General features: G+C 32.0%; 3 protein-coding genes and 1 long non-coding RNA gene across 4 annotated transcripts; 2 read left to right on the top strand and 2 right to left on the bottom strand.

Annotated features, from left to right (window-relative positions):
• Window positions 1-244: 244 nt before the first annotated feature.
• On the bottom strand, window positions 245-1,087 carry LOC105124026 (uncharacterized). The gene has a single exon (XM_011023849.1). The coding sequence runs from the start codon at window positions 1,085-1,087 to the stop codon at window positions 245-247; it is 843 nt and encodes a 280-aa protein (XP_011022151.1).
• A 7,180-nt stretch (window positions 1,088-8,267) lies between these two features.
• LOC105124025 (ubiquitin domain-containing protein DSK2a-like) lies at window positions 8,268-12,781 on the bottom strand. Its single transcript, XM_011023848.1, has 8 exons — window positions 12,310-12,781; window positions 11,229-11,984; window positions 10,531-10,742; window positions 10,341-10,454; window positions 9,932-9,990; window positions 9,770-9,798; window positions 8,823-8,912; window positions 8,268-8,724 (listed from the first exon to the last, which is right to left on the bottom strand). Exons 1-8 carry the CDS (start codon window positions 12,548-12,550, stop codon window positions 8,576-8,578), a joined length of 1,650 nt encoding a protein of 549 aa, XP_011022150.1. The 5' UTR covers window positions 12,551-12,781; the 3' UTR covers window positions 8,268-8,575.
• Window positions 8,919-9,670, top strand: LOC105124024 (uncharacterized). Its single transcript, XR_841984.1, has 2 exons — window positions 8,919-9,210; window positions 9,242-9,670. It is a non-coding gene; the product is annotated as an uncharacterized LOC105124024 (long non-coding RNA).
• Window positions 12,782-18,180: 5,399 nt separating the features above from the next.
• On the top strand, window positions 18,181-26,012 carry LOC105124023 (Polynucleotide adenylyltransferase family protein). The gene is made up of 14 exons (XM_011023847.1): window positions 18,181-18,374; window positions 18,496-18,577; window positions 18,767-18,880; window positions 19,363-19,460; window positions 19,577-19,660; window positions 19,842-19,978; window positions 20,172-20,244; window positions 20,361-20,406; window positions 20,525-20,634; window positions 20,861-20,968; window positions 21,061-21,120; window positions 22,013-22,074; window positions 23,209-23,521; window positions 24,363-26,012. The coding sequence occupies exons 1-14, from the start codon at window positions 18,309-18,311 to the stop codon at window positions 25,563-25,565; spliced, it is 2,556 nt and encodes an 851-aa protein (XP_011022149.1). The 5' UTR covers window positions 18,181-18,308; the 3' UTR covers window positions 25,566-26,012.
• Window positions 26,013-27,513: the final 1,501 nt, after the last annotated feature.

Here is a 27,513-nt window from a genome sequence, read left to right as displayed (position 1 = left end):
GAGTATAAACAAGTACCCAACATTCTTGTTATCTATATAACAAGAATTTCCTTCAAGCGTTTATTAATTAAAAAAAAAAAAAAAAAGAAAAGAAAATGAAGAACATCTAAATGCGATCATATGTCCACTAAATAGACAAATATTTTATTACAACTCTAAATCTCTAATACTCAAAAGAGCATGATTTAAAAGCAAGTAATAAAACATAGGTAAAAGCAACATAGTTGAGCAGCCTAATTATAATTTATTTGGATGCTCCCTCGTTGCCATTGTTATGATCAGCTTTCGGAGGTTTATTAAGATCAAACCGGTTTCCACTGCTTGGGGGAGAAGAAGATCCAGAATTACTTTCTGATTCTCTCGGTGGTTCCGTATTCAAATCAAAGTTTCTTCGATTTGTCGAAGAACCAGCCTCATGACCTTGATCGTGCTTCATCCGATTTAGAGTGTTTATTGCCAAATTTAGCAGCCTGGGTGCTAATTGGCTTCGTAGAGCACTTTGATCTCCCTGCTGGTCAGTAGGCTTTTCTGGAGACCATTCCGGAGGGGGGAAGGCACCTCTCCAGCCGCGATCAGGGTGTGCTCGCATATGACCAAACACTGCCTTCCAGGAGGCAAATGTTCGGCCACATGTAGAGCACGTCGGTTCAGCGTCAGGATTAATGTCCATCTCTCCTTTAGCCTTCTTTGACACATGAGGACTGCTCTCTTCACCCTTTCCAGATCGTTTTCTCGAGGACGACCCTTCTCCAGCCACTCCAGTAGCAGCAACAGTAGTACTGGGATCAACAACAGCAGTACCACTCCCTCCAATTCTTACAGGAGTTGATGGGCTAGCACCACTAGTTAAAGTCACGGCAGCAGGAGATGCACCAACTTCAGTTCCTGCCGGCCCGGCAGGACCAGAAACAGAAGAAGGTCCACCGGTTTCGAGAGTAGATCGTTGGACTGTTGGCCTTGGTGGGGCGATAGCCTCCTCTTGATCGTTGGGGTTTCTTCTAGGACTGTTGGCTGCTTCTGAATGCTCAGTGGCCTTATCAGGGATGGCAGCAGCATCCTTGTTATCGTTGTTGTTGTTATTAGTCATGGTGAATCAAGAAAAATGGGATTAAGAAGAAAAACAAAGAGATTGAAGGGCTAATGACTTGTGATTAATTGTTGTGCTAGGATCAAGCAAATCAAAGGCGTATTTAAAGAGTGGTGGAGGCAAAAAAATATTTAAAATGGCAGTTAGTTACAGTTACCTATGGTGTCTCTTCATGTTATGGTACTGTTTAGGTCTATGGTTAAATGATGTGATTCTTTATTTCTGGACGTACGCGTGGATTTATGTTAGTGTATTGGACGGTAATGATGTGGTGTATTTTTGGTAGTTAGGGGGTGGAAATTGGTGGCATTTCGAAGAGGAGGGAAACTATAACGTTGGTGCCTCATTGGTTTATTAATTTACGAATGTGCCCTTGATGGTGTTGGTCATGAAAAGTTATATCCTGCTGGTCATAGGTGTGCGAATTAATCAAAATAGGAAAAGTTTGATTTTTTAACTTTAATATTTTATGCTTATTTGGTAGTTCCAAATAAAAATTGAGAATAGAAATCTAGTATTAATGTGAATTACCTTTTTAATCGTGATTATTTTATCAAAAAATTTGAACGACATTATTTTCCGAATATATCAATCATCGAATTTCGTTTATTAACAGACAAGATTTCAATATATGAATTCGGTAAAATTAGCAATACACTAAATAATTCACTCATTTTGGATTTTTTATGAAACCATTTTAGGAAAAATAAAACTAGAAAATACAAATTAATTTGATATAGTTGTGATTTACCTTTTTAGTCATGGTAATCTTATCCAAAAATTTCCACAACATTACCAACGAAATATTTCAATATTGGATTTTATTCATACTTTGATAAGTAATTTGGAACACTTACCAAATATTTCAATAATTAGATTCCAAAAATCAAGTATTCACAAGAAAATGTCTTCACAACAAATCTAAAATGGATGGATTATACAATGGAGTACATTATATCATCCACCATTTAGAGAATTTTTTTGAAGATATATATTTGACAGTACATTATATAATCTATTTGTTGGATTTCATCAAGAATAGAAATTTGGTATAGTTGTGAATTACTTATTTAGTCATGCTAATCTTATCGAAAAATTTTCACGATATCACTTACCAAATATTTCAATCATTGGATTTCAAAAATCAAGTATTCATAAAAAAAATATTTTCATAAAAAATCTAAAGTAGGTGAATTATATAATGTAGTACATTATATAATCCACCCGTTGAGATTTTTTCTTTGAAGATGTATATTTGACAATACATTATATAATCTAGTTGTTGGATTTCATCAAGAGTTGTGAATTACTTATTTAGTCATGCTAATCTTATTAAAAAAATCTTATCAAAAATTTTTCACAACATCGCTTACCAAATATTTCAATTATTGGATTTAATTCACAAAAAAATCTCAAATGAGTGAATTATATAATGTAGTGTCGAACATATATATTCGGCACCGCATGTGCGTTGCCGAATATATATGTTCGACACTACATTATATACAATGTTGAATATATATGTTCGACACTACATATAATCAACTTATTATATATAATCTAATATATAATATATTGCTGAATATATATATTTGACATTACATTATAAAATCCACTAGCTAGTATGAGATTTTTGTGAAGATATTTAAAAAAAAAAAACTATTTGTCCAAGTTATAAATATATCCTAGATTTCTGATATGCTTACTTAAATTATTACAATTTTAGTGCCACCAAGTTTACAAAGCAATAAGACACATTTATGATAGCAACAAGTAAAAACACTTTTTAGTTTAAACTTATATTTGTAACCACTTAAAAATGACTTGTTAACAACTTTAAAAAAAAAATTATTTTATAAAGTAAGAAAAAAAAATTAAAGTTCCACATATTTGTTTATAATTCTTACAGTTTCCTAACAGTTAGTTAAAGTATAAAAGGATAAGATTATTTTTTAAAGTGCAATAAATGTATATAAATCTATTTAATAGTTTATAACTGTTTATTTATTATGAATGAATAATTATTTGTTTTATTTTCTAAAGTAAAATGGTAACCTTTTTTATAAGCAAAATAAATTAAACCTATAAAAGGCAAAACAAAGACCAGATGGGTCTGCAAGACAATAAAAACAGAAAAGCAACAACGAACCATGCATGCAATGCCCTAGATATCTCAAAAGATCAACAAAACAATCAAAGACTCAGCCCCTGCCTCTGTATCGTCCTAGATGTGTATATCAATCAGCTTCTTCAAGAGTCATATCAGTATCTTCCTCAGCAAAATTGCAAATTCATAATTTCTAGAGATACTTCATTTAGCAAGTCCATCAGCGCATCTCATAAGGTATGAGAGGAAGACACTGAACCCATGTATGAAGAGAAACGAACACCGCACCCAGAATGAAGAGCTCATGGAATCTCCAGTGCTGCCTAATGGAGGAAGTGGAGATTCTATTATGATTCCACACCAAACAAGTTTACTCTAGATCATGAAGATATTTGTAAAGCTTTAATCACGGCTAACAACTCAGCTTCATTAGATTCTTTGATCCCGACTAGAAAAGAAAAAATACCTAAAAAGATTCTTTTTTTTTTTAATCATGAAGAACCCCATTAATACCTGTACATTTAACCAGGCTTGCTAATAAAAGATCCATCCACGTTCCATTTTAACACATAAGGTTGAAGAGGAGACCTTGTGATTATAGGTCAAGAACTCTTGATGTTAGACCATCTAATCAGGCCATCAATAATGATAAGTAATCAAGAACACAACATGGAAAATAAAGAACATGAAGGATAAACAAAATAAAAAAATAAAAAAAAATTAACACGAGTCAACTTATTAATTTTTTAGCGTGATATGAGGTTGGAATGACACTGTATAAAAGAAGTTGAATAAAAAAATAAAGATTAACTCTTAAACAAACTATATGATGAAAGGAGAAATTAAAAAAAAAAACTCAAGTTAACTCGGGTTAACTTAACTAATTTGCAATCCTAAATATGAGATTGAGATAACCTCTCATAGAAAGAAAAAAAAAACTCAAGGCCCAATAATCTAATATAGAAGAATAAAATAAAAATAAAAACCTAAAAAGATCAAAGTAAAATCAGATTAATCTTTGAAATACAGACCTGGGTTCTAAGACCGAGATTACTCTGTAAAAAGCAAACACAAAAAAAAATCATGAAACAAAATTCTCAATTATTCAAAAATTCAAAATTAAAATAAAAACAAAACAAAAAAATAATCAAATGAATAAGGACCCATTCTCATAAAAAACAATGAAAAATAAAATTAATCAAGAAAGGGATAAAAAAACAAAACAAAATCAAAAAAATGAGTATCAAATCTAATATAAAAATAAAATAATAATAAGGAATGAATTAAAAAATAAAATAAAATAAAATAATGATAACAAAATAATTATTTAATAGTTTATATGTATTATGATGCTTGAGTGAAAATGTTAAAGAAAATAATCTGAAATGTAAAAAATATATTAACATATGTATAACCATATGATCTAGAGTTTTTTTTTATAGAACTTATTTTAATTATCAAATTTAATAACCAAATAATCATAAATTTAAATTCTATCCTCCCTAATTCTTCTCTAACTAAAAATTAAAAATTCAACACAAGCTAGAGGGGTGTTAATTGCAAGTTCAAGTCAAGCAACAATCCACACTCATTTGCTGAAGTGATATATCTGAAAAAATCAACAGTACTACGTCCACTCTGAATTCCATTCGTATGAGATTTTTAATTAAATCACTTATACTGGGCATAATCAGCAATTATACAACTCTCTATTGGTCCACTAATAAAAACATTCAACAAATAAACAGTATATATAATTGTTGTTTTAGAAAATAATATATAAAATTGAGAAATGGATTGTGTATCTTAAATAAAAATTAAAAATAATTATCAAATTGAATATATTTGATATCTCGTTCCCTCTCCATTATTATGAATTCCTAGCTTCATTACTCCATATATATAAAACCCATAAAAGCACAATATTTATAGCAGCAGATTTGTGGTAGTGTCTGCACAAAGTTTTGGTAACCATTGCAGATTTTCCATTCATACATCACTGCTTGATGATAAAAAATAGCTGCTGCATAAATTTAGAGTCGAAATTATTCCATGCAGGGAACTATTAGGATCCCCAACTAGATTCACCACACGTACATGAATTGTACCAGTGTTTTTAATTTGTTTTCAAAAGTAGATATTAAAATTTCATAGTTTTATTAATCTCTCATTTGATCCAAAAGGGCACACGCCCACGAAACGTGAAAGGAGGAGCTTATAATATGTGTGTGTGTGGACTTGTTCATACACATCTTCTGGGAAGAAGACGATGGCTTCGGCCATAATCATCTCAGCTCCAAGGAGCTTAAAGGTCCATGGTGATTTCTTTTTCTCTAGACCTATACATATGATGACAACCGACAGAAATCCTTAAAAACGTAAGAACTATATGAACAGAAATTTCAAGCTATATGATGATCAGAAATGAAACATTTCTGAATCAATAAATGCGAAATATGATTTATCCTATTAATTAATTATTCCAGATTCAGGAAATGTTTATGATAGCACACTTCCAGAGGATCAAAAGTTGATTTTGCAAGCATGCATAATGAAATAATTTCTTTTTCGTTATGTAACTATAGATTACAATCACAAATAAAACTAACTTAACTCAGCCATAAAATTATTGTGGATAGGAATTGTGTCATAGGTTTTGTTTTTCATCCTTTAAAATTTTTTGATCACTTAACTCTCTTTTTTTATTGGATCCTTCTGATTTTGGTTTTTTTGAAGGTCTGGGTTAGTGATTTGTCCCGATTAAGGGTGTGTTTATTTTTTAGAAAATTACTTTTGAAAATTACTTTCCAAACTTTCATATATTTATTTGCTATTAAAAAAATTAATCAATAAAAAACATTTTATGATCAATGAAAAACACTTTCCAATTAAAGAAAAATTTAGCTTGATTTCCAGAAAAGTGTTTTTATTTTTTTTATTTTCGGCGAAAAACACTTTCTGAAAGTGGTGAAAAATTTAGAAATGTCATATGTTTTGCTAATTATATCAAATTTAATCCTTAAACTTTTGATTGCTATATATATATTTTTTTAATATTTTTTTCAATTTCATCCCTTATAATTTAATTTTTATATTAACTTTGGTCCTTATTTTTATAATTGTTATTTGCTTTTTTCTTATCATTTTTTAATTGAGATTTTTTATTTATTAAATTTAGTCCTCATTCTTTTGATTGTTACTTATTTTATTTGAAATAATTTATGAAATGTTAATTATTATTATTTTAATTTCTTCATCATTTAATTTTTAATTTTTTAGATTTGATCTCTATTATTTGATTATTATTTATTTTATTTAAGATAACTTATGAAATTATATTTTTTTTCAATTTCATTCTCATTCAACTTTTTAATTTGTAATATTTGTTTCTTATTATTGTAATAAACTTAAAAAAAATAAAACATTAGTAATTTATTTTTTAGCTTATTTTTCATGACATAACCAAATATTAGAAAGTATTTTTCAACTTATTTTCCATTACACTACCAAACATCGAAAAATAATTAACTTTATAAAAAATATTATTTTCCATCAAACAAACATGGCCTAACTCAATAAAATTCACTTTATAAAAAATATTATTTTCCATCAAACAAACAGGGCTAACTCAATAAGGATTTCTGTGGTGTTTAGAGAAGAACCCATCATTAAATTGGTGCAAAGTTTTCTCGATTATGCATAATTAAAAACTCAAGAACCAAATTTGATAACTGAAAAAGGCTATGCTTTTGTTATTATAGCTGTGGCGTGTTCTTAGCATTTTGAGTCTTTCAATTTTTTTTCGATCTTAATCCCTCTTTATGAGTTCTTTACATTTTAATCCAAAACTTAATTTTATTTATATTTTTTTATTTTATTTATCACTCGTGCACAAGATTATTGTGAATTGTAATACTATCATGAGTTTTTTTTTTTTAATTGAATGAAGTCCAAGGCTATTTATTTATTTATTTACTATAGTTGATGCGTGTTTTTAGTATTTTTGGTCCTAAAAGTTTTTTTCAATTTTTTTATTTCAATCCCTCTTTTATGAGTTTTTTTAATTTTATTCTAAAAATTCAAATTTTTTCCATGATAGAAGAGGGGGAGGAAAGAGAGTAGTCAATTTTTTTCATGATAGAAGAGGGGGAGTAGTCGGATTAGAAAGTTTAGAAACTAGCATTTTTAGTGACAAGACTTGTGATTTTTGTTATTAATAAATTTATTTTACAAGGGGAGTTCCATTTAAGTCTTTTTTATCATTTATCTTGCCTAAAAAATCAGATTGGATTTTGGAATTTGTTTTTTTATAGGTTTATTTTATTTTTTTAACCAAAATGGTGATTTTATACCAATAATGGGTTTTTGAACTCCCTGTGATGTTTGTTAGGGTTTTTTTATGGAAAAAAAAAGGGGTCAAAGTGGGTTTTTTTACCTCTAGGAAATGACTATCTGATTATTTGACCACCTGTAATGGCTAGAAACTATTATAGAAGCTGATACGTATAAAAAACAAAACAAGCATGCCATCTATCCTTAAAAGAAAAATATAAAACAAGTCAAGGCAAGTTGGCCAAGCAGGCCAGCTCACCTGAGCTTTTTGTTTTTCCATTTGATTTTTTGTCATTTGTAGATTTTTTTCTAATTTAATTTATTTAATTTTGATATTTTTAAATTTATCGTAATTTAAAATAAACATATAATATTTATACCGAAAATTATAATCTTAGAATTTTGGGTTTTTTTTGGTAAAAAAAATTTGCTGCGGAAAGACATGCTTTATATTTTCTTCAAATATTTTTCACTTTTGTTTTTTTAACGGGCCAGGGTGGGGTTTTTGTAGTTCAAATAAATTTTTGAGCAGGCCACCGCGTAACACGAGCTCCTATCCTAGTTCTGTAATATTGCGGCTTTCATTACTATCACAGACGCAACTAGGGCCTCCTTCCTGCATTCACTTTCTTCTACTACCTTAGCTGTGTCTTTGTTGCACACCAAAAGCCAAAATTAGGAAACACATGTAAAATTTAAACGGGCACTAAATAATCACAACAAATGAGATCAATTAGGAAATAAGTGAATAAAAGATAGAATTAGGGGTGGTAGGGCTGTGAATTCCTCAAGTCCCAAGAAGATTTTCAAACAATTCATATGACAAATCGTAATATAAGGTATGTACAATGACACATGCAGCCTGACACCTCACAAGAGACAGAAGAAATGGGATTATCCAACAATCATAGGCACACAGAGAACGTTCACAGCCCTTTACTACCATAATTGAACTTATTCATACTGAAAACTGCGGGCTTGAAGGTAACTCATGTCATAAACTGACCAACTCGACGCTAACAACGTAAAAAGATGGGAGTATGGATCAACTATTGACCAGTGCTTCCCAAAAGCCGCTCCACTGCAGCATGGACATTCCCTGCAGTTGCAATTAGTGCTCGTATATTCTCTTGTGTGTCAAAGAAACCCATTTCTTGAAGCTGTGACAGCTGGGTCGCATATAGTTCTTCTGGGGGCACTGGGTATGCAGAATGTAATGAGTGCAAAGCAGACAAAACTTAACAGCAACATTACAAAACCCGAAAACGAAAAGAAAAACACGGAAGGAATAGTAACCATTTGATCTGTTGGGAACAGCCAGGTTGCCAGCCCCAAGCCCACTAAACATATTCATTAACATCTCCAAACCAGCATTGTTGGCTGTTCCTGCAAATGCGGCAACAGTACAAACCCATAATTGAACAAATAATCTTCTCATGACAAAAGGAGAGCTCCTTTTTTTTTCCTTATTGGGAGGATACTGGGAGGGAAATATGTGAGAGAAGAGTCCAATATAACCATGGACGCCCACAAATGAGGATTAACATTTAAGCTACAGTTGTGGATCCAACATGGACCCCAGAGCAATCAAAGGCATTAACACAACAGATGTATTAACCATTTATGGTGCAGCTATGAGCAAAAGATAGAATTCTAAAACCGCAGGTTCATTATGATGGACCTAATATACTCACGTTTCTTGCATAATAGCTAACATATATCCTTTTTACTGATAAAAACTAAAAAGAAAATAAACTCAAAGGTTGCTCACTTGTGTTTTATCATATTTCTCTTTGTTAGAAAATAACCTGTGCTATCCATATTTATAACACCAGAAAAGCCACTACAAGTTCACAGAATCTTTCACGTACATCATATGCAAGCCCCAAATAGTTTGACATGGACACAGAGAAATGTTGAGACGTATCATATACTAAAATTGTAATGCTGTCAATTTCCTTAAAAATAAGAAATAAAATCCTCTGCTGCCTAATATTTCAGAAATTAAAGAATTCAAATGATGGAAAATTATGCTGTTAATGATACAATGACAAAGCTATTAAGCCAGCTTTAAAAATTTCTAAATTAAGGCCTGCCTACCAGACAATTTGCAGTTTGAATCATGTAAAAGACAGTCGAAAGGGGAAAAAAACATATCAAAAGTAATAACAAGACATAGTTTCAACCAAAAGAAAAGACACTGTATATTATAGGTGGTATATTATAGGTGATATCCTCAATACCTGTACCAGCACCAGGCTGACCTTGTGCCCTGCAATGGAGCATTGAGTTAGCCAGCCAAAAAAGAAGCTACTGATAGCTACTAATCAATATGAAATCTAAAACCATAGCTATCCCACACGAGTTATAGACAAGCTATGAAAAGAAATTGCACCATCACTTACTGGGTTGACTGTCGCTGACCAAGTTGAGACATAAGAGATTGCTGGAAAGTCAAAAGTTGCTGCAAGAAGAGAAATCAAATAATGGCTTACGCTTACTTTTGAAAACTGTATGGGCACTCTTTTCCAGATTGAATATAATTCACGAAAAAAATATATTTGTTGCTATTAAGCTACAGTTAAAGCTATTGACCAACAACAAAAGGCAAATGCCCATGAACAGCATGAAGAAGCATATAATACTCAATGTCTACTTGCTTCCAAGCCTATAGTTAGGTTGTGGTAGTGGCTGTGGCCAAGGCGCCGGCAGTGGTGTGTGTGTGTGTGTGTGGTGGGGGGGGTGTTTTGTACAGGCGCTTTGCAGGCATGGAGAATCTAAGGGCATGCACAAACAGCTGTAAAGTTCTTATACCTGCATTGTCTCAGGAGACGTCAATTGACGAAGAAATTCTGGGTTTTGCATCATTTCTCTTAGTTGAGGATTGGAATCAAGCATGCTACGGAGTTGGGGATTCATACCAAGAATCTGAAACTTGATTGATATTAGTAATAAGGAAATTTCATCCACAAAAATTTTACCAGGCAACATGATAAATTTATACCTGGTTCATGTACTGAGGGCTGGACATGAAGCTCTGCATCATTTGTGAAATAGCTGGATTTTGCATCAACTGGCTCACCATAGCAGCATCTGGCATAACACTAAACATGTTGTCAAGATCGGGGAGACCGAGTCCACCTAGCCCGGTAGGTGCCTGTGGCCTAGCATCACTGGTGGGATTCGACCTTGTGGTGTTAGTTTGGGCACCTCCACCTGTCAGATTTACATAGAGTGTACAGTTATTTAAAACAAGCAATTAATATATAATCTGCATTATGAAAACAAAACATAAATGAAGCAAGAAAATATTTACTTTTAAGACCAAAAAAGTTGAAATTCCTCTTATTCAAGCTGTTAAAAAAATCAACAAGTTATCTTGTAAATAGTATTAGATTAACAAGAAAAGGATACATACAACACACTGACTAGCAACAAACAAGTTGTGCCTCTTGCAGTGGAATGTAATTTTGCCATATACAAACTGAAATGTTACAGAGAAGTATCAGTAATTGCGATTTCCAACACAGTTAAATTCACACGTTATCAGGTTCAAAAGAATACAAGAAGAGGAGATATTGGTGAGCAAGGAGAAGAATAACATATACCGCACGTAGGATTAAACTAAACTGCTCAATCTAACCTCCTCCTAAATAGCTTCAATACGATAAGAAGAGAAAGAGAAAGAAAGAGAGAGCTTACTGCTCCAAGGGTTGGGAAGTGGGTTAGTATTTGGAGCAGGAGAACCAGTGGTGGTTTCAGAACTAGTGGTTGACAAATTAGTTGATCCATCTCTGGCCTGGTTCCCAGTTTGGGTCCCTAAAAGAGCTGCAAATGGGTTTGCACTATCGCCTTCAGCATTTCCAGCCATTGTAGTTGCATTAAGAAATGGCTCTTGAACAGTTTCATACATGCGCCTCAGCATGTTGAATCCCTCAGGAGAAGATTCAATGTTGCTCATAGCTCTATCTGTGTTGCGCATCATCTCACGCATGAGCTCCGGGTTTCGTGCAGCTTCAAGTGTTTGACGAAGAGTGCTAGGATCATTAAGTATATGTGCCAGCTCAGGATTTCGGTCAATGATTTCACGCATTTGAGGGTTGTTCATTAGCAAGTTCCGCATGATCTCAGGGTTATTCATTAGGTTCTGAACAACAGGCGTGTTCATTATGTCTCTCATGATGTTGGGGTTCCGAGTCAGCTGTTGCTGCACTTGTTCAAACTCTGGAAGTCCAGCTCCAAGCAAACCACCACTGCCACCCAAGCCATTTAAACCAAGTCCTGGAAACAGTGATCCAAAACCAGATCCTCCGAATTCTCCATCATCAGTAGAGCCAGCAGCTCTAGTATTGGTCGGAGCAGCATTCGAACCTCCAGTATTGGTTGCAGCAGTTGCATTGACTGGTGCAGATGGTGCAAACCCACGAACCAAGTGGACAGCATGATCTGCCTCCAAGCCTATCAACCATTAAAGAACAGCGACGTCAAGTTGAGTACCAGCATCAGCATCAAAAAACATTTAATTTACTAACACCAAAAACCCGTCAATAATTCCTATAAATAATGTCAACTCCAGGCAGCATCGTATGTTCGAACCTCAACAACTACCAATCTGAAATGATAGCTACTTAATCCCATTAAACAGTTAATTAAACAATTAATTATCCAGATCAATAATTTTAGAGCACCAAAAAAATTATGAAATTAATCAAAATAAAAAAGGAATTTAATTATAATAACAATAATAATAATGAAAATAATTATTGGCTTTTAATTTTATTACCATAGCTTTGTAGAGTTTGATCGTCCTTTAAGATCCGACCCTTATAAATCAATCTCTGTTGATCAGACGGCACATCACACTGATTCGCAATAAGCTGCTTAAACGAATCAACGGTTGACGACAAGCTAATTTTGACAGTGAATTTTGAGCCGTTAGAACATCTGATGTTGACATTCACTTCGTCATCTCCACCGTTGGTATCGTTGCTGCCTCCTTCTACGTCTCCATTACCGCCTCCCATAGTCCCCTCTCCTTCACGAAGGAGACGGCAAAGCAGGAGAGATATTATTCAATTTGGCTGTTTTGATAACCCTAACCCTAGAAATTGATTATTATTATTTTTTAATCGAAATGAAGATAACAAATTGGGAGAATTTGTGCTTCTAAGGGGAAAAAAGGGATGGACAGAGAGAGTAGAGAACGGGAAAATGGAATTTATACATGGTGGAAATCGAGGGGGAGAGAGTGAATTTTGTTGCTTGTCCTGCTACCCCGGTGGAGGTTCTTTTTCTCTTTAGTGGTCAAACTACAAAATAGTCCCTTGAGAGCTTTTTAATCCTATGATAAAATTAGTACATGGTAGGGTAGCGATAATTTTTAAAATTAATTTTTACTTTGAAATATATTAAAATTATTTTTAAAAATTTTAATATTAGTATATTAAAAAATTCAAAAATATCAAAACAATTAATTTAAAATAAAAAAAAAATTAAAATCTCATTAAATTTTAGTTGTATTGTTGTCTCAAATAGGCTTAAGTATTTATTTTTTTGAGATTTAACCATAAAGATAAATTGTATGTAAATCTTATCAGTAGTGTTTGGATCACAAGAGATAAAGGTATAAGAGACAAAAATATATTTAAATTACTTCAAATATACGTGTGTCGAGGTCAAAGAGTAGCTATCTAATTGTTTGGTTTATGGCTACTAAGAGACTTGAGTGAATTGGTTTTATATAAAATTCCAAGATAAAAAAATGATTGTGGTTAGAGACTATATTAGCATCCTTAGCGTATCTTACCTAAGATAAACTGTGTTACGTGGTTTGAATATGGTTTAACAGTGTTGATGGATTTTTAACAAGTGGTTCATCTATGAATTAGAATAAAGATTTACACTCATGAATAAATATTGCATTTTGAATTTATTATGGACTCGTATGCCCTAATAAATTCTTATAGAAAGAATCCATATATGTGTCTTGATAGGGTTTATCTATCATGGAAAACAAAAGTTTTTTTTCACAACTCGTATATTGTGATGAAAAATACTCTCAATTAAATATTTAAAATTGATAAATATTTAAAATAATTTTGAGAATTTTTTAGCCACTTCCTAATATTTAAATGTCAACATACTAATATGTCCAATATTTATATGAGAATGACCATTACTTTTTAGGAATTGAAATTTTTAAGGTTATTAAAACATTAGCTAAATCTTTAAAGAATTTTATAAACTTATTGTAAATTCCAAAAAAAAACATAAAAATTTTCTAAAACAATGCTAAAAACTGTTTTCTCTCATTTTTATAAATAAAAGGCGATTTTTGTAAGAATTGTGCCATATATAATGAGAAAAAATCATTTTTTTATTTTTTTTATTTTTTATATAAAGCCATGTTTGGCAAAACCATCTTTTCTTTCCTTTGAAAACTACCTAAATAAATTTAAAGGTGTGTTTGTCAAATACCCTATTAAGCTAAAAAAACCCTAAGAAAAAGCTGTCCAAACAAATAAAGCCACACGTACTTGATCCAAAACAGAACCAAATAGGTTAACTCAAAGACATTGGTTCAACCATGAACCAAACCAAAAATCAAGGTTTGACCCAAAAACTAAATCAAAATAAAGGTTTAAACTAAAACAAAATAAAATTTGAAAATTAACACAAAACATAAAATCTTTGAAGAAAAACTAATTAAACACTCAAATCATGAAGAACACGAAGAACATTAATCAAGAACCCAAAAAACACAAATCTCAACCCATACAAGTTTTTATGCAATCAAGGGCAAGGTTTTATTTGAAATCATATAAGGATCTATAATCTAGCACCTATTAACTTTAATTATCAATGAATCAACATAATTTTATTAAAATAAATTTCGGTTTAAAACTAAGACTTTGAGATTAAAACCCCATATAAACTTGTTATTAATGCAAATAAACCATTTATTATCTGCTGGTCAAGTTTCCTGAATGATTTAGTGCACACAATTAGACTAAAGCTGGTCCAAATTATAGAATAAGTCAAAATAAACAATATCTTTGATATACCGTAGGATTCACTTCAATGCTTTAAAATGTGTTGTAATTAGTGTCTCCATGAATTCGCTCAAAAGTTTTACTCCAAAGATAATAACTAAACAATTGCATGTCAAGTATCTTAAACTCTTAACTAGACTCTTGAATGTTGCAGAGTTTATCTTTTCTCCTTCATTATTTTTTGACATCTTCATTTTACACTCAACAAGAGTATTCACTTTTACATAATCCTCCATTTTGAACTTTTAGAGAATCTCTTTTACAAACTTCTATTGTTTCACAAAGATTTCATCTTCTCCTTACTTGATCTTAGTTCCTAAGTAATATGTCATAAGACCAATATCCATCATCTCAAACTCCTTAATCATTACTTATTTAAAGTTTTCAAATGTCTTTTGATTATTTTCTATAAAGATCAAATCATCCACATACAATTATACAATAAAAATATCACAAATCACTTTTATCGTTACATAAATAGCATATTCATGAAGGCATTTTACAAATTTGTTCTTTAATAAAATAACTATCAATGCAACTATACCAAGCTCTTGGAAAAGTTTCCAAATGTCTTTTGATTGTTTTTTGCAGAGATAAAATCATCCACATACAATTATACAATAAGAATATCACAAATCACTTTTATCATTACATAGATAGCATATTCATGAAAGAATTTTACAAATTTATTCTTTAATGAAATAACTATCAATGCAACTATACCAAGCTCTTAAGACTTGCTTCAATCCATACAAGGCTTTGTTTAACTCTAAAAACATGTTTTCATGTCCCTTCACTTTATAATCCAAAGGTTGCTTAATGTAGACCTTCTTTTTAAAACCATGTTTTAATATTCATTCACTTCATAATCCATATGTTGTCTAATGCAAACCTTTTTTTTAAGAAATTCATTTAGAAAAGCTTATTTGACATTCATTTAATAGATTTTTCATCTATCTTTAGTAAATGGAAAGAAATATGCTAAGTAAATATAATTTGCCTTAATATTTTTAAACGAAAGCCATAAATACTTCTTGTTGTGTTTCAAATCGGGTTTTCCTTTAACTTATTTTACATAAAACTCCATTTAAGCTTTGGGTTGAAAAAAAAACCTAATATCCTTTGTTTTCATGTATTTGGATCAAAATATTTTATTTTAAATAACAAAGACAGTTTCAGAAAGTTTCATACCAAATTTGATGAAGGTATATTTCTTGGTTATTCTTTTACTAGCAAAGCTTATAAAGTACATAATCATAGAACTCTAGTAATTAAAGAATCTATTCATGTTGTGTTTGATAAGTCTAACTCATTTGATCTTTAAAAAGTAAAAAAGGTTGGTATAGATATTATTCTTAAAAGATTAAAACTAAATGAAAGAGGACACTTTTAGAAAGAAAGATCAAAGAAAAAAACCTTAAATGAATCCTTAATAACATGATCAACATGATAAATAACAACCTTTGCCAATTCTTCCCAAAGTAGTTTAAAAACCAAAAAGGCTTTTATAAGGTTTAATTATTGGTGATTTATCGAAGGCTTTTCCTCTATGACTAATCAAGTTAGTAATGTTGTTTTCATATATAAGTTGAAACTAAAAATTATATAAAAGCCTTGTGTGATAAGTATTAGATATTCTCAATGTAAGAAAATTGTGATTACTCTAAAAGAAATGAAGACCCAAAGGTTATTTTATTATTTGAACTAAAAGGATATTTGAATCAATAAAAGTTGTTTGGAACAAAGATTGTTTGGTTGTCCAATGATATAATCAAAAGAAAGGAATAGATTATAATTAAACCTATACTCTTGTAGAAATAATGGAATCTATTTATATGTTTCTTGCATTTGCATATTTGAAAAATTTTGAACTTTTTCAAATTGATGTGAAAAGTGCAATTTTTTTTATGATTATATCATGGAAAATGTTTATATTGATGATCCTTTAATTTTAAAAGCCACAAATTTCCAAACCATGTTTTTAAACTTAAAAAGACTTTATATGATCTTAAACATGCTTTTAGAGCTTAATATGATATATTATATAAATTTTTAATTTAAAAAAGTTTTAACATGGGTAAAATTAATTTAACATTATTTATAAAATATAAAAATCATGATTTAATTATTGTACAAATTTATGTTGATATTTTATTTGATATTGCTATGAATCTAAATTTTATGTATAAAGATTTTAAGATGAGTATAATAAAAGAATTTACCTTTTTCCTCATGCATCAAATTAAACTAGAAAATGATAATATATTCATTATTCAAGCTAAATATACAGGGAGCTAGTCAAGAAGTTTGATCTGGAATCCATATGTTTAATCAAATATACTTGGTTTTAAGTTAAACTGTAATATAAAATTTTATGATAACATAAGTGCTATAAACTTAACCAAAAACCCCATCTAACACTTTTAGACCAAGTATATAGAAATTAGACATTATTTTATTTATAATCATGTTAAAAAAATTGACATCTTTCTTAAGTTTATGGTTACAAATAAACAAATAGCAGAAATTTTTATAAAGTCATTAAATTAAAAAAGATTTTAAGTTTTATACATTCTAGTAAGTACTAATAAGTGGGAGGAGTTATGTCATTTGAGAGGCATGTGTGGGCTCTTCTAGAGCCAAGCACTATATTTCACAAAAATATTGTGAGTGGTGCACCAAGATTTTCATGGTGGTAGGGCATATATGAGTAGGTGAATGACGATGTGATTCTAATGAACTTTTTTTTTTCTTTTTATTTTCTCTTCTTTTTTTTTCTTGAAAAAATATGAAAATATCTTTCATTTGTTTTTATATCTAGTTTAGTCCTTATTTTTTTATCGATATTTTTTTATTAATTTTTACCTTCAATTTAGTCCCTTATCATTTAATTTCATTTCATTTTTATATCAAATTTAGTTATTATTTTTTTAATTGTCATTTATTTTTTTTAATTTTTTTTATTGTTTTTTCTTCAATTTCATCTCTTAACATTTTATAATTGAAAATCTTACTTATTTGTTTTTAGAATTTTTTTATGGTGTTAGTCATGGGCTCACAGTAAGGGTTAGTGTCAAATATTAATATGGGTTAACTTTAATTTTTTTAGGTTCTTTTTAAATTTATTTTTACAATCTTATAATTCAACATTTGATTTATTAAGAATCAATCTTCTTATTTATTTTTTTTATTTTTCTATCTACTAGGTTATCCTAATCATATGCTTATATAATCTCAAATGTGCTAACCCAAATTAACTTATTTTTTTTATTATTTTTTTTGAATTATTTTTTTTTCATTTATACCTTTGAACATTGAATTATATTTTATTTTTTATTTAATTTTTTTTTGATATAATTACCCTAATTCATGATTGAATTACATATTTAATATGCTAATTCATAGGCTTGGATCAAAAAAAATTTATTCTTTTTGCTGTTAAATTTTTATTTTTTCTGTTATATTATTTTATTTGTATTTTCAAAATTATATATATTTATTAAATCTAATCAAGTTAGTTACCTGAATCTCTTGTGTTTTTTTTTTTTTCTTATTTGAAAACACTTGTATCGTCTACACTATTGGTGAAAAAAAATTGGGCCAGCCGCAGGCGGGCAACCTTTCCGGTGACTAACTGATAATTTGCTCGAAATGTTTTATACCATCATCAAAATCAAATCAAAAGATAATACCATTACGAACGCTGTGGCGACATAATTTTCCATCTTTAATGACAATACTCCAGAGAGGCAAAACACACTTAATTTCCCGTCTCAAATTTCTCACCTCTTTACAGGTCTCTCTCTGATCTCAAATCCCTTTATTTTTTGAATTTATTTCTGTAGAGGCATTTTGTCGAACAATCTGTAAACAGTGAATTTTCTTATTATTTTTTCTTTTGAAACTCGATGTTACAGAGATTCAACCATACTTTAACTAAAGAGGGATTAAAATCACCAGTCTGCCACGAAATGGGTCGTGATTTTCTCGCTCAAGAGAGTAAAATTTTTCATTCTTCGTTACTATTTTATGCGTTAGTGTTTTGAAGTTGTTAACGTTTGGGCAAGTAAATGCGGTGGTGAAGGAGAGTTTAGTAGTTTTTGTGTTAATTTCTGCTGGTTTTTTGTGTTCTGTTTAAGATTTGGGGTTTTGAATTGTATAAGGTTTGATTTATGATGATTGGTGTAGGATATGTTGTTGATAGATCAAAATGGAGAAAAGTGAATGCTAGGTATCATGGTATAACTCGTTCAATGGTTCCTGATGCTCCATGGACGGTTTTGAAACTTCTGCGTGTTGGAGGTAATCCATGTTTCTTTAAGCTTTTGTCTAGCTTTAATATTCTTATTTTGCCTCCAGTTCATGTTTAAGTAGTTTTTATGATGCTTTGACTGATGTGATTTGGTGGTTGGTAACTGAAAATGATCATTGTTGAAATAAATGGATTTTTGGGTTAATTACGCTGTTCAAAATTTAGATTCTCAATGCTGAAGAACGCTCCATATCACTAGCTATGCCAAGGGAGAGATTTTTCACTGCATAGGCTGTTGTGCTTACCCTCATGTTTTCTTGTTGGAATGAAGGTAGGTACTGTAAGCATGCCTCATTTGAATGTAGGAGGAGTGAGCATTGCCCTGGCTGTACAGAATAATTTATCATGATGCTGGTGCTATTTTATTCTGCTTTTTGTTGTTTAGCCTGTGTCTTCATCATACTGATCTTGCTTCCTATGAATGTTATACATCCTTCATGAACATGTGGTTTGATTACCTTGTCATATGCAGGATTTGAAGCTTACTTAGTGGGTGGATGTGTGAGAGATTTGCTTTTGAATAGAGTACCTAAAGATTTTGATGTGATCACCACAGCTAACCTTCAGCAGGTCATATATTGCTGTTTTAACTTCGTTGTTTATTCTCCTTGTTTGGTGAATTTCTATGACTACATGGGTGATTATGTTCATAATTTTTCTGTTCTTTTTTTAATATCTTATTACAGATAAAGAAGAAGTTTCATCGTGCTCATATTGTTGGACGGCGATTTCCTATATGCATAGTGCATGTCAAAGGATCAGTAATTGAGGTTTGTTAGCACCTGTAGTGATTACAATTGGTGTTTATTAAGTCCTTTAAGCCATGATGTAGGCCATTTGTTTATTAAGTCCTTTAAGCCATGATGTAGGCCATTTTAAGCATTCTGCTATCTTTGCAGGTCATATATTATCTTGTTTTTGGCAGTAATTTTTTTATGATTTTGGCTATAGGTATCCAGTTTTGAGACAAGTGCACAACAGTGTCAGGAAAAAGAAAAGGTTCTTTTATCTCAAATGCAAAGGAGCTGTGATGAAAAAGACTTCCTTCTCTGGAAAAATAGTATGCAGCGGGATTTCACAATTAATAGGTGTAGTTTCTTTCTTTTGCTAATTGTTTAGGGAGAATCAAGTTTAAAGTTAATTTAGCATGATGGTTTATTAATATAGCAACTAAAACTCTCCAGCCACTCTATTTATTTGTTATAGGATGACATATAAGATCTGAATCTGAGTTTGGTTGATGCCAATATCTTGTTATATTTCATTGAATTATGGATGCAGTTTGTTTTTTGACCCTTTCATGAATCGCATATATGATTACACCAATGGAATGGAAGATGTAAGGTCACTAAAGGTGATTCTCTTTTCATTTACTGATGAAATCTGCTTTCAGATTACTTCTCTAATTCATCATGTTAACTGAAAATTTTCTGATTTAAATTTTTTTTCTCACATTTGATATTGTCTCAGCTACAAACATTAATCCCTGCTCGACTGTCATTCCAAGAGGACTGTGGTATTTGCTTTCACATTTTATATATTTGATTGTTTAGCTCCATGGAATTTTCATCTTCATCACTAAATATGCTATCACTTCAACCTGACTGGACTCGTATATGCAAACTGTCATGCAGCTAGAATCTTGCGGGGCATAAGAATTGCAGGTCGTCTAGGCTTGTCAATTTCTAAGGATACTGAAACTGCAATATGTAAACTTCAATCTTCCGTCAAGAGTCTGAACAAGGTACTTCGAGTTTCAAACAAGACTTCTCTATGAAATCTTATTGTTAGAGATTCTAAGTTTTTCTTGGCCTCCGTGCCGGAGATATTTTCCTTATTTTCTTGGGCATTGTTACTCTTTTCTTATCCAGTCCTCAGTAGCTGCATCTTAGGTTTGCAGGTAGTAAGTGCCATTTAGTTTCATCAACGACATCATATTCTTACCAAGATGGCATCCTCTGTTTATTCAGGATAGGATAAAGATGGAACTGAACTACATGCTGTCCTATGGAGCTGCAGAGTCTACTATCCTTTTGCTCCAGAGATTCCACCTGCTTAAGATATTTCTTCCCTTTCATGTTTGTACCTTTTCAGTGCCCAACTTACTGCATTTTATTCTTCTTATAATCACGAAGTTACCTTGTATCTGAAATGCAAGTCTTGATTGCAGGCAGCATACCTTCACGAACAGGCTGATGAAGTATCTGCTCAGTGTTCCACTATGTTGATGGTAGGATTAGCTTTATGGGAAAGAAAAATTGACATTGCAATTTTTTCAGTGATAAATATGCTTCTAAGGTGTAAGAATGTCTAGGATTTGATTAAAGTAATATTCTAGAAAAAATTCGCAATAATATAGGAAAGTACTGAAAATAAGGTTAGTTACTATGGAAAAGAATGAAATTGCAATTTTATCACTGATAAACATGATTCTAAGGTATGTCTAGTATGGACTCAGCTAGGATATGGTAAAAAAAACAAAGAGTCTAAGAATTGATACACATTAATGTAGGAAACTACTGGAAATATTAACAGACATTTTTTAGTCATTGTTGGAGAATGCTATGTTGACTCTTGCTTGGAAAGACCGAAGCATTCATTATTGTTGGAAATATATTAACTATAATGTTTTGAATAGAATTGATTGAGAATATTCACTATCTGCAAGACTAATACCTGTACATATTGTGTTCTTTTGGATGTCATCTGGTCTGCTAAACATGAAGTTGATAATAATTATTTAAGTGAAAAGTTTTGTTTCTTTGGGTATGGCAACTCAAAGATGATTAAATGAAACAAGAGCTGCCAGAATTTACTAATGAGGGGAAGATTTGGTTCTGTGGAGATCAAACAGGCTGTGTCCATTTCATACATGGCATCCTCTACTGACATGCATGTGACGTGTTGGTAGAGGAAGTGACAGGTACTGGACTTGATGCCTGTCACTTTCAACTATAATAATTTCCACAGCAGCAGCATCTAGCCTCTTGAAACTTTATGCTGCTTGTGTGTGCTTTATCAATTTTAGTTACTCCAAGCTTAATACGAGTTCAACTGAAACCAGTATGTTAAGTAATTTTATTTAATCCTCTTCATTGCTTCAATTTGTTTCTTTTTGGCAGAAATTGTTATCCAGTTTGGATAAAATGGTTAGCAGTGACCGACCTTGTGATTGCAGTCTATGGTAAGCCAGCTGTTTACCTTTTCTGTTTAATTGTCTATCTAAATGTGACAGTATAATTGTTCTGCCTTCACCACCACCACAAGATGTAGTTATTGTACCGCCAATTTCACTCTCCTTGAAGTTATCCAGATTTGGGAAAGTTCTATCCATCCTGGACACACACACAAACAAACACACACACGCACACAGAGAAAACATGATGGTGATAATAAAAAGAAATAATAATAAATAACCTGTCTGGATATTAGCTCTTGAAGTCAATTGAAAGAACCTAAATGTCTTTGCAAGATAATACTCTTGAGATAGTCTTAAGGGGGACAGTGAACAAATAGATAAGTAGGCGAGAAGCTGCTCAAGCCCTGTTATAGATTTTGTATGACCACTGGCTCTAGCTGTACTTTACTATCAAAGATGGATGAGCCTGCTATCAAACCTCAGAACTCAACAGCATTGCCAGTGGCTGAAATGTGATCTTACTTTGCAATTGGTTTGAGAAACCCCTCATCCAGTGTAAAAATCATCTTCATTTTAAATACTTGCAAAAAACTGATCCCCTTTTACTTCTTGTACCTTAATTTGAAGGTTTATCATGCTGCCCTCTTTCCTCAAAATTGCCACCTTTGATAGCATGAATTCTATTGTTCGGAGGACTATCCAGTTACTGATTCATGCTTAATCTGTACATGAGTTCAAGGCCTTGGGTCAATTTATAGTTTATTTTTTATTTTTATTCATCCTGTTTAGCAAGTAAAGAAATTATTATGTGAGCTCTGCTCTGGTGGGTCTAAGGTGGATTCTGGCCAGTGAAAAAGTGGTAGGGTCATGCCAATATCATGTCTAGTTCAATTTTCACTCATGAAATACACATTTTCTTTAATGTTTGGGAATGTCTTTCACAAGTGAGTCCACTCCAATGCACCCTTGGTTTCATTCACACTCTAGGATTCACAATGTTAGTGATGGGTGCGTGATATTGGGTTCCATCCTGTCCAAATAGCACACCACTGATCTTATCTTTTCTTCTATGCTGAACTACATGAATAGTATGTGTGGTCGTGAACATATTTGTCTATGTTTCCATTTAAGGTTTTCTGCTGGGACATGGCTGATGATCATGCTTTGTATATGTAACAGGGTTGGACTGCTAGCCTTTCACCAAGCATTAGTACTTAATCCACAAGATGCTTTTGTAATCTGGGCCTTTGCTTCTATACTATATTGTGGAACATGGCAGGAAGGTGTTAAATTTGCAAGAGAAAATGCAAAAGTGGAAGGGAGATTTGTACCAGAGATCTCTGGGTTCTCTGAAATTAAATCAGATGAAAAACTTGCTGAAGAAGTTTCTCAGTTAGCATCTTTAGTTCAAGATGCTGTCAATGCTTTTACGGATGAAATTAGTCTATCTGAATCCCTGTCCAGATACCTGGACCCCCCCTTCGATGTTTTTGTAAGTGTGCATATTATGATTTAGTGTGTGTGTGTGTGTGTGTTTTGCTAAAAACTTCATAAAGTTTGTAGCACTTAATAATCCTTGGGGTTTTTTTTCCTTCCTGAGGCCCTTTAAACCTTCCATCATACACTGCCCTTGCCGCTCTTCTGAATTAATAGAAACTGGCAGAATAAGCTGATCTGCATAGTTGATGTCTTTTACCATCACAATCTTCATCTTGCTTTTAGTATCAGATGCAAATGATTAGAATTGATATGTGGGCTGTCATCCTAATGCTTAAAATTAGTATCTTGTTTACCATAACATGCAAATGTGTGTAGCTTTACAGGCGCAGGCATGAAAGTCGGACATTAATATATTTAGGAAGTAACAATATGCGTTGAACTTATGAATTGGATTAAGTTGATACCTGACGGGACATGAATCAATTATCCTCTCTGAATTATGTAACCAGATGTCCTACACTCGTAGTTGAATAATCAAGCCACTGGCATTTTCTTGGTTCATTGAATAAATCCACCCTTCATTGTTCCAAATACCGTATCTATGTTATATATTTAATGTTAGGAACGCTGCATGTTTAGAATTTGGAGGAATTGATAAAAGGGGCTTTCTGACCTTGCCAACAACATAATGACACTAACTGCCATTTCTCAGTGTGGAGAGTTTTGCTACATGATTTAGTCCTGCCATTTTTTTCCTGCTTTGTGAGTCTCTGGATATGTATAATTTATGCAATGGTCACTTGGATGAAAACCTTTTCAACTAAGCAATTCCTCATTATATATAATCTGCATTGTTTTCTTTGTTGAGTAAAACTCTTTGTTTGGTGCTACAGGTGTTTGTATCAAAGAAAATAGGTGAACATGCCGCTCTTATTTTTCATATGCAATCTTGTGAATATAGAAGAGAGAGTTTCAAGATTGACTATGATCTGCTTGTGAAAGGGGATCTGTATGAGACTAGATTTGTCCTGGGCAAGGTTATTTTGAAAACTTTGAGTGGTGGGCTTGTTCAAGGAGGAAAGGAGATTATCAAGGAGGAGTTAAAAGTCGTCAAGGAGAATCATGAGCCAACACTTTCTGATCTGGCAAAGGATGGACATGTGGTCAAGAAGGTGAAAGAACATGTTCTATTATCATTTGATAAACAAAAGATAGAGAAAGTGAAGCAGAAGGAAAAGGTAAAGATGAAATGCTCTTCAGAACAGAACATAAATAGCATGAAGGAAGAAGTAGTTTTGAAAGATGCATCCATGGAGATAGCTAAGAAGCAGCGGAAGGTAGAGGAGAAATTTTGTTCACCACTGCAGGAGAGTGATAAAAAGGAAGTGTCTATTGGTGATGAGGAGCACCAGCATAGGGCTAAGAAGCATAGGAAGATGGTAGAGAAGGTGAAGCGCCACGAGTTATGTTATAAAGAAACAATAAATAGTATGAAGGAAGAGGCAGTTTTGAAAGATGCACCCATGGAGATAGCTAAGGAGCAGCGGAAGGTGGTTGACACAAGGCAGGTTTCTGAGGAGAAATTTCATTCCCCACTGCAGGAGAGTGATAAGAAGCAAGTGGCCGTTGGCAATGAGGAGCAACAGCATAGGGCTAAGAAGCATAGGAAGATGGTAGAAAAGGTGAAGCACCACCAGTTATGTTATAAAGGAACAATAAATAGCATGGAGGGAGAGTTAGTTTTGAAAGATGCACCCATGGAAATAACTAAGATGCAGCGGACGGTAGTTGACACAAGTCAGGTTTCCAAGGAGAAATTTCATTCATCGCTGCAGGAGAGTGCTAAAAAGCAAGTGACTGTTGGCAGTGAGGAGCACCGGCATAGGGCTAAGAAGCATAGGAAGATGGTAGAGAAGGTAAAGCACCGGGAGTTATGTTATAAAGAAACGAAAGAGCCATTTAATGTAATTACGAAGTGTAATCCAAGTGAGGATGAGAAAATTAAGGGGGGAGAGAAAAACGATAGGCCTCCGGTATTGCAGGATATGGTCAAGGAAAAAAGAGTCCAGTCTTGTCTATCCAGTCTCTTCAAGTGATGGTGCCCGTTTTATTGCAAGATACATGTAGCACTTGGGGAAGGCATTGCCAAGTAACTAACAAATGACTAGCACAGGTTAGTGGATGTCTTTTGCTATCAGGCACAACTTCCTTGTCACTGCAGATCTGCTGTAAAAGGGGCTGATGGTAGCTTGTCCCAGGTTACATTGGCTTATTGTCATTGTAACATCATCCAGTTTTGTAGTATTCTTTTGTTTCATAATTTAGAAAGAATTACAATTGTCGGCTTCAGCTGTCATCTTAACAGGCAAAGTATATCTAAATGGTTTGTATTAGGTTATGTTTTGGGAAGGTTAGGAGCCAAAATGAGTAGCTCAAGCTAACCATGTAATTCTTTAGGTTTGGGAATTTCTCTTGTATACTTGGTTAGGAGTTGATGGTTATCAAAAGAATGTTACTTCACTTGTTTGTCAATCCATCTATTTATAGCATGGTTTTAAAATCCAGCTCGGTCCAGTGGGTTGACCCGGACCTGTCTAACCATATCGTCGGTTGCGATTCAGGAAATGAGAAAAAAGGTAAAATAACAAAGACAAATGAGAAAACCTAATCTTTTCAATCTTCAAAGTTGAAAGCTATATTACTATTAGTTGTGATTCGCGAAGAAGAGCAGAGGAGCAAAAGACTTCAAGGCAACCTATACCAGTTAAGATCTGCGAGCAGAATAGATAATTCTTCCTCCAGCTCCTCATGACTCTCCTTCTTTTTCTTGCTCTCTCTATTACATCGTTAATGCCAATTGTGATCTCTTAAACCACAAACAAATGGTGAAGAAGAAGCAATCTCAATCTAGAAATAAACCAAAAGTTTAATCGCAACAATTTTATGCTGGCCATAAACGAGATACAACCCATTTTTCCAAAAAAATAAAGGGATGTAGGGGGGTTGTTAACAAAACCAAACCTCAGAAAACCCAAGCGGTAATGACGGACCACAAAGCAATGTATGAACCTTGTTTTCAGGATGCTAAACTAACTATCACCAGCAATACAAGTCATGCCTTGGCTTTTATTTCTTAATTTTAGAACTCTATTGTAGAAAACTGTTGTGTTCTCTTAAAAACGAAAGGCATGCCTTGGTTTTTATTTCGTTAATTAATTTTAGCAAGAGAAAGACTGGCTTTTAAACTCTATTTTTTTTGTCGATTTAATTTGTAACTTAATTATTATACTGAATTAATTATCAAATCAGATTTAAAAATTATAATTTAAAATATAATATGTAAGCAACTATCATAAGAATGTAGCATAATCTTATTGTTTGTTTTTGTATTTTAAAAATATTTTAAAAAAAAATTTAAAAAATTATTTTTATTTTAGATTAATATTTTTTTATGTTTTTAAATCAGTTTGATGCTAATGTTAAAAATAAAAAATATTATTTTAATATATTTTTAAACAAAATATTATTTAAAAAATTATTATTATCATACTCTTAAATATTTTTTTAGTTCCAATAAAAATGAGGTGTCTTGTTGTCTCTCCCAATCTAATTTAAATTCTTGAGATGTTTAAGATTGTTTTTTAAAATGGTTTTTATTTAGAAATATATTAAAATAATATTTTTTTTATTTTTTAAAAATTATTTTTGAAGTGTGAATATAATATTTAATTTTTTTAAAGTTTTTTAAATATTGATTTAAAATAAAAATTTAATAAAATAAATTTAATTTATTTCAAAAATATAAAACAAAAATACAATACAAGCTCATAAGAAAACTTCCAGGAAAACTATTGTGATTTATTGGGAATCCAAATTTATAGCATATCGAAGATTGTCATTAATGTTTGGTGCATCTCACTTGATTATTTTGTTATGGTTAGTTTACGGAGAGCCAAACTCATCTAATATTTTTCACATGCGATTGAACTACTCAAACTACACAATCGCATCATTGCTATCATATTTCTTATCTAATGCAAAACT

The sequence above is a fragment of the Populus euphratica genome, unplaced genomic scaffold (genome assembly GCF_000495115.2).
Source record: "Populus euphratica unplaced genomic scaffold, PopEup_1.0 scaffold12.1, whole genome shotgun sequence".
NCBI lineage: Eukaryota > Viridiplantae > Streptophyta > Magnoliopsida > Malpighiales > Salicaceae > Populus > Populus euphratica.
This window is presented reverse-complemented; position numbering and strand designations above follow the sequence as displayed.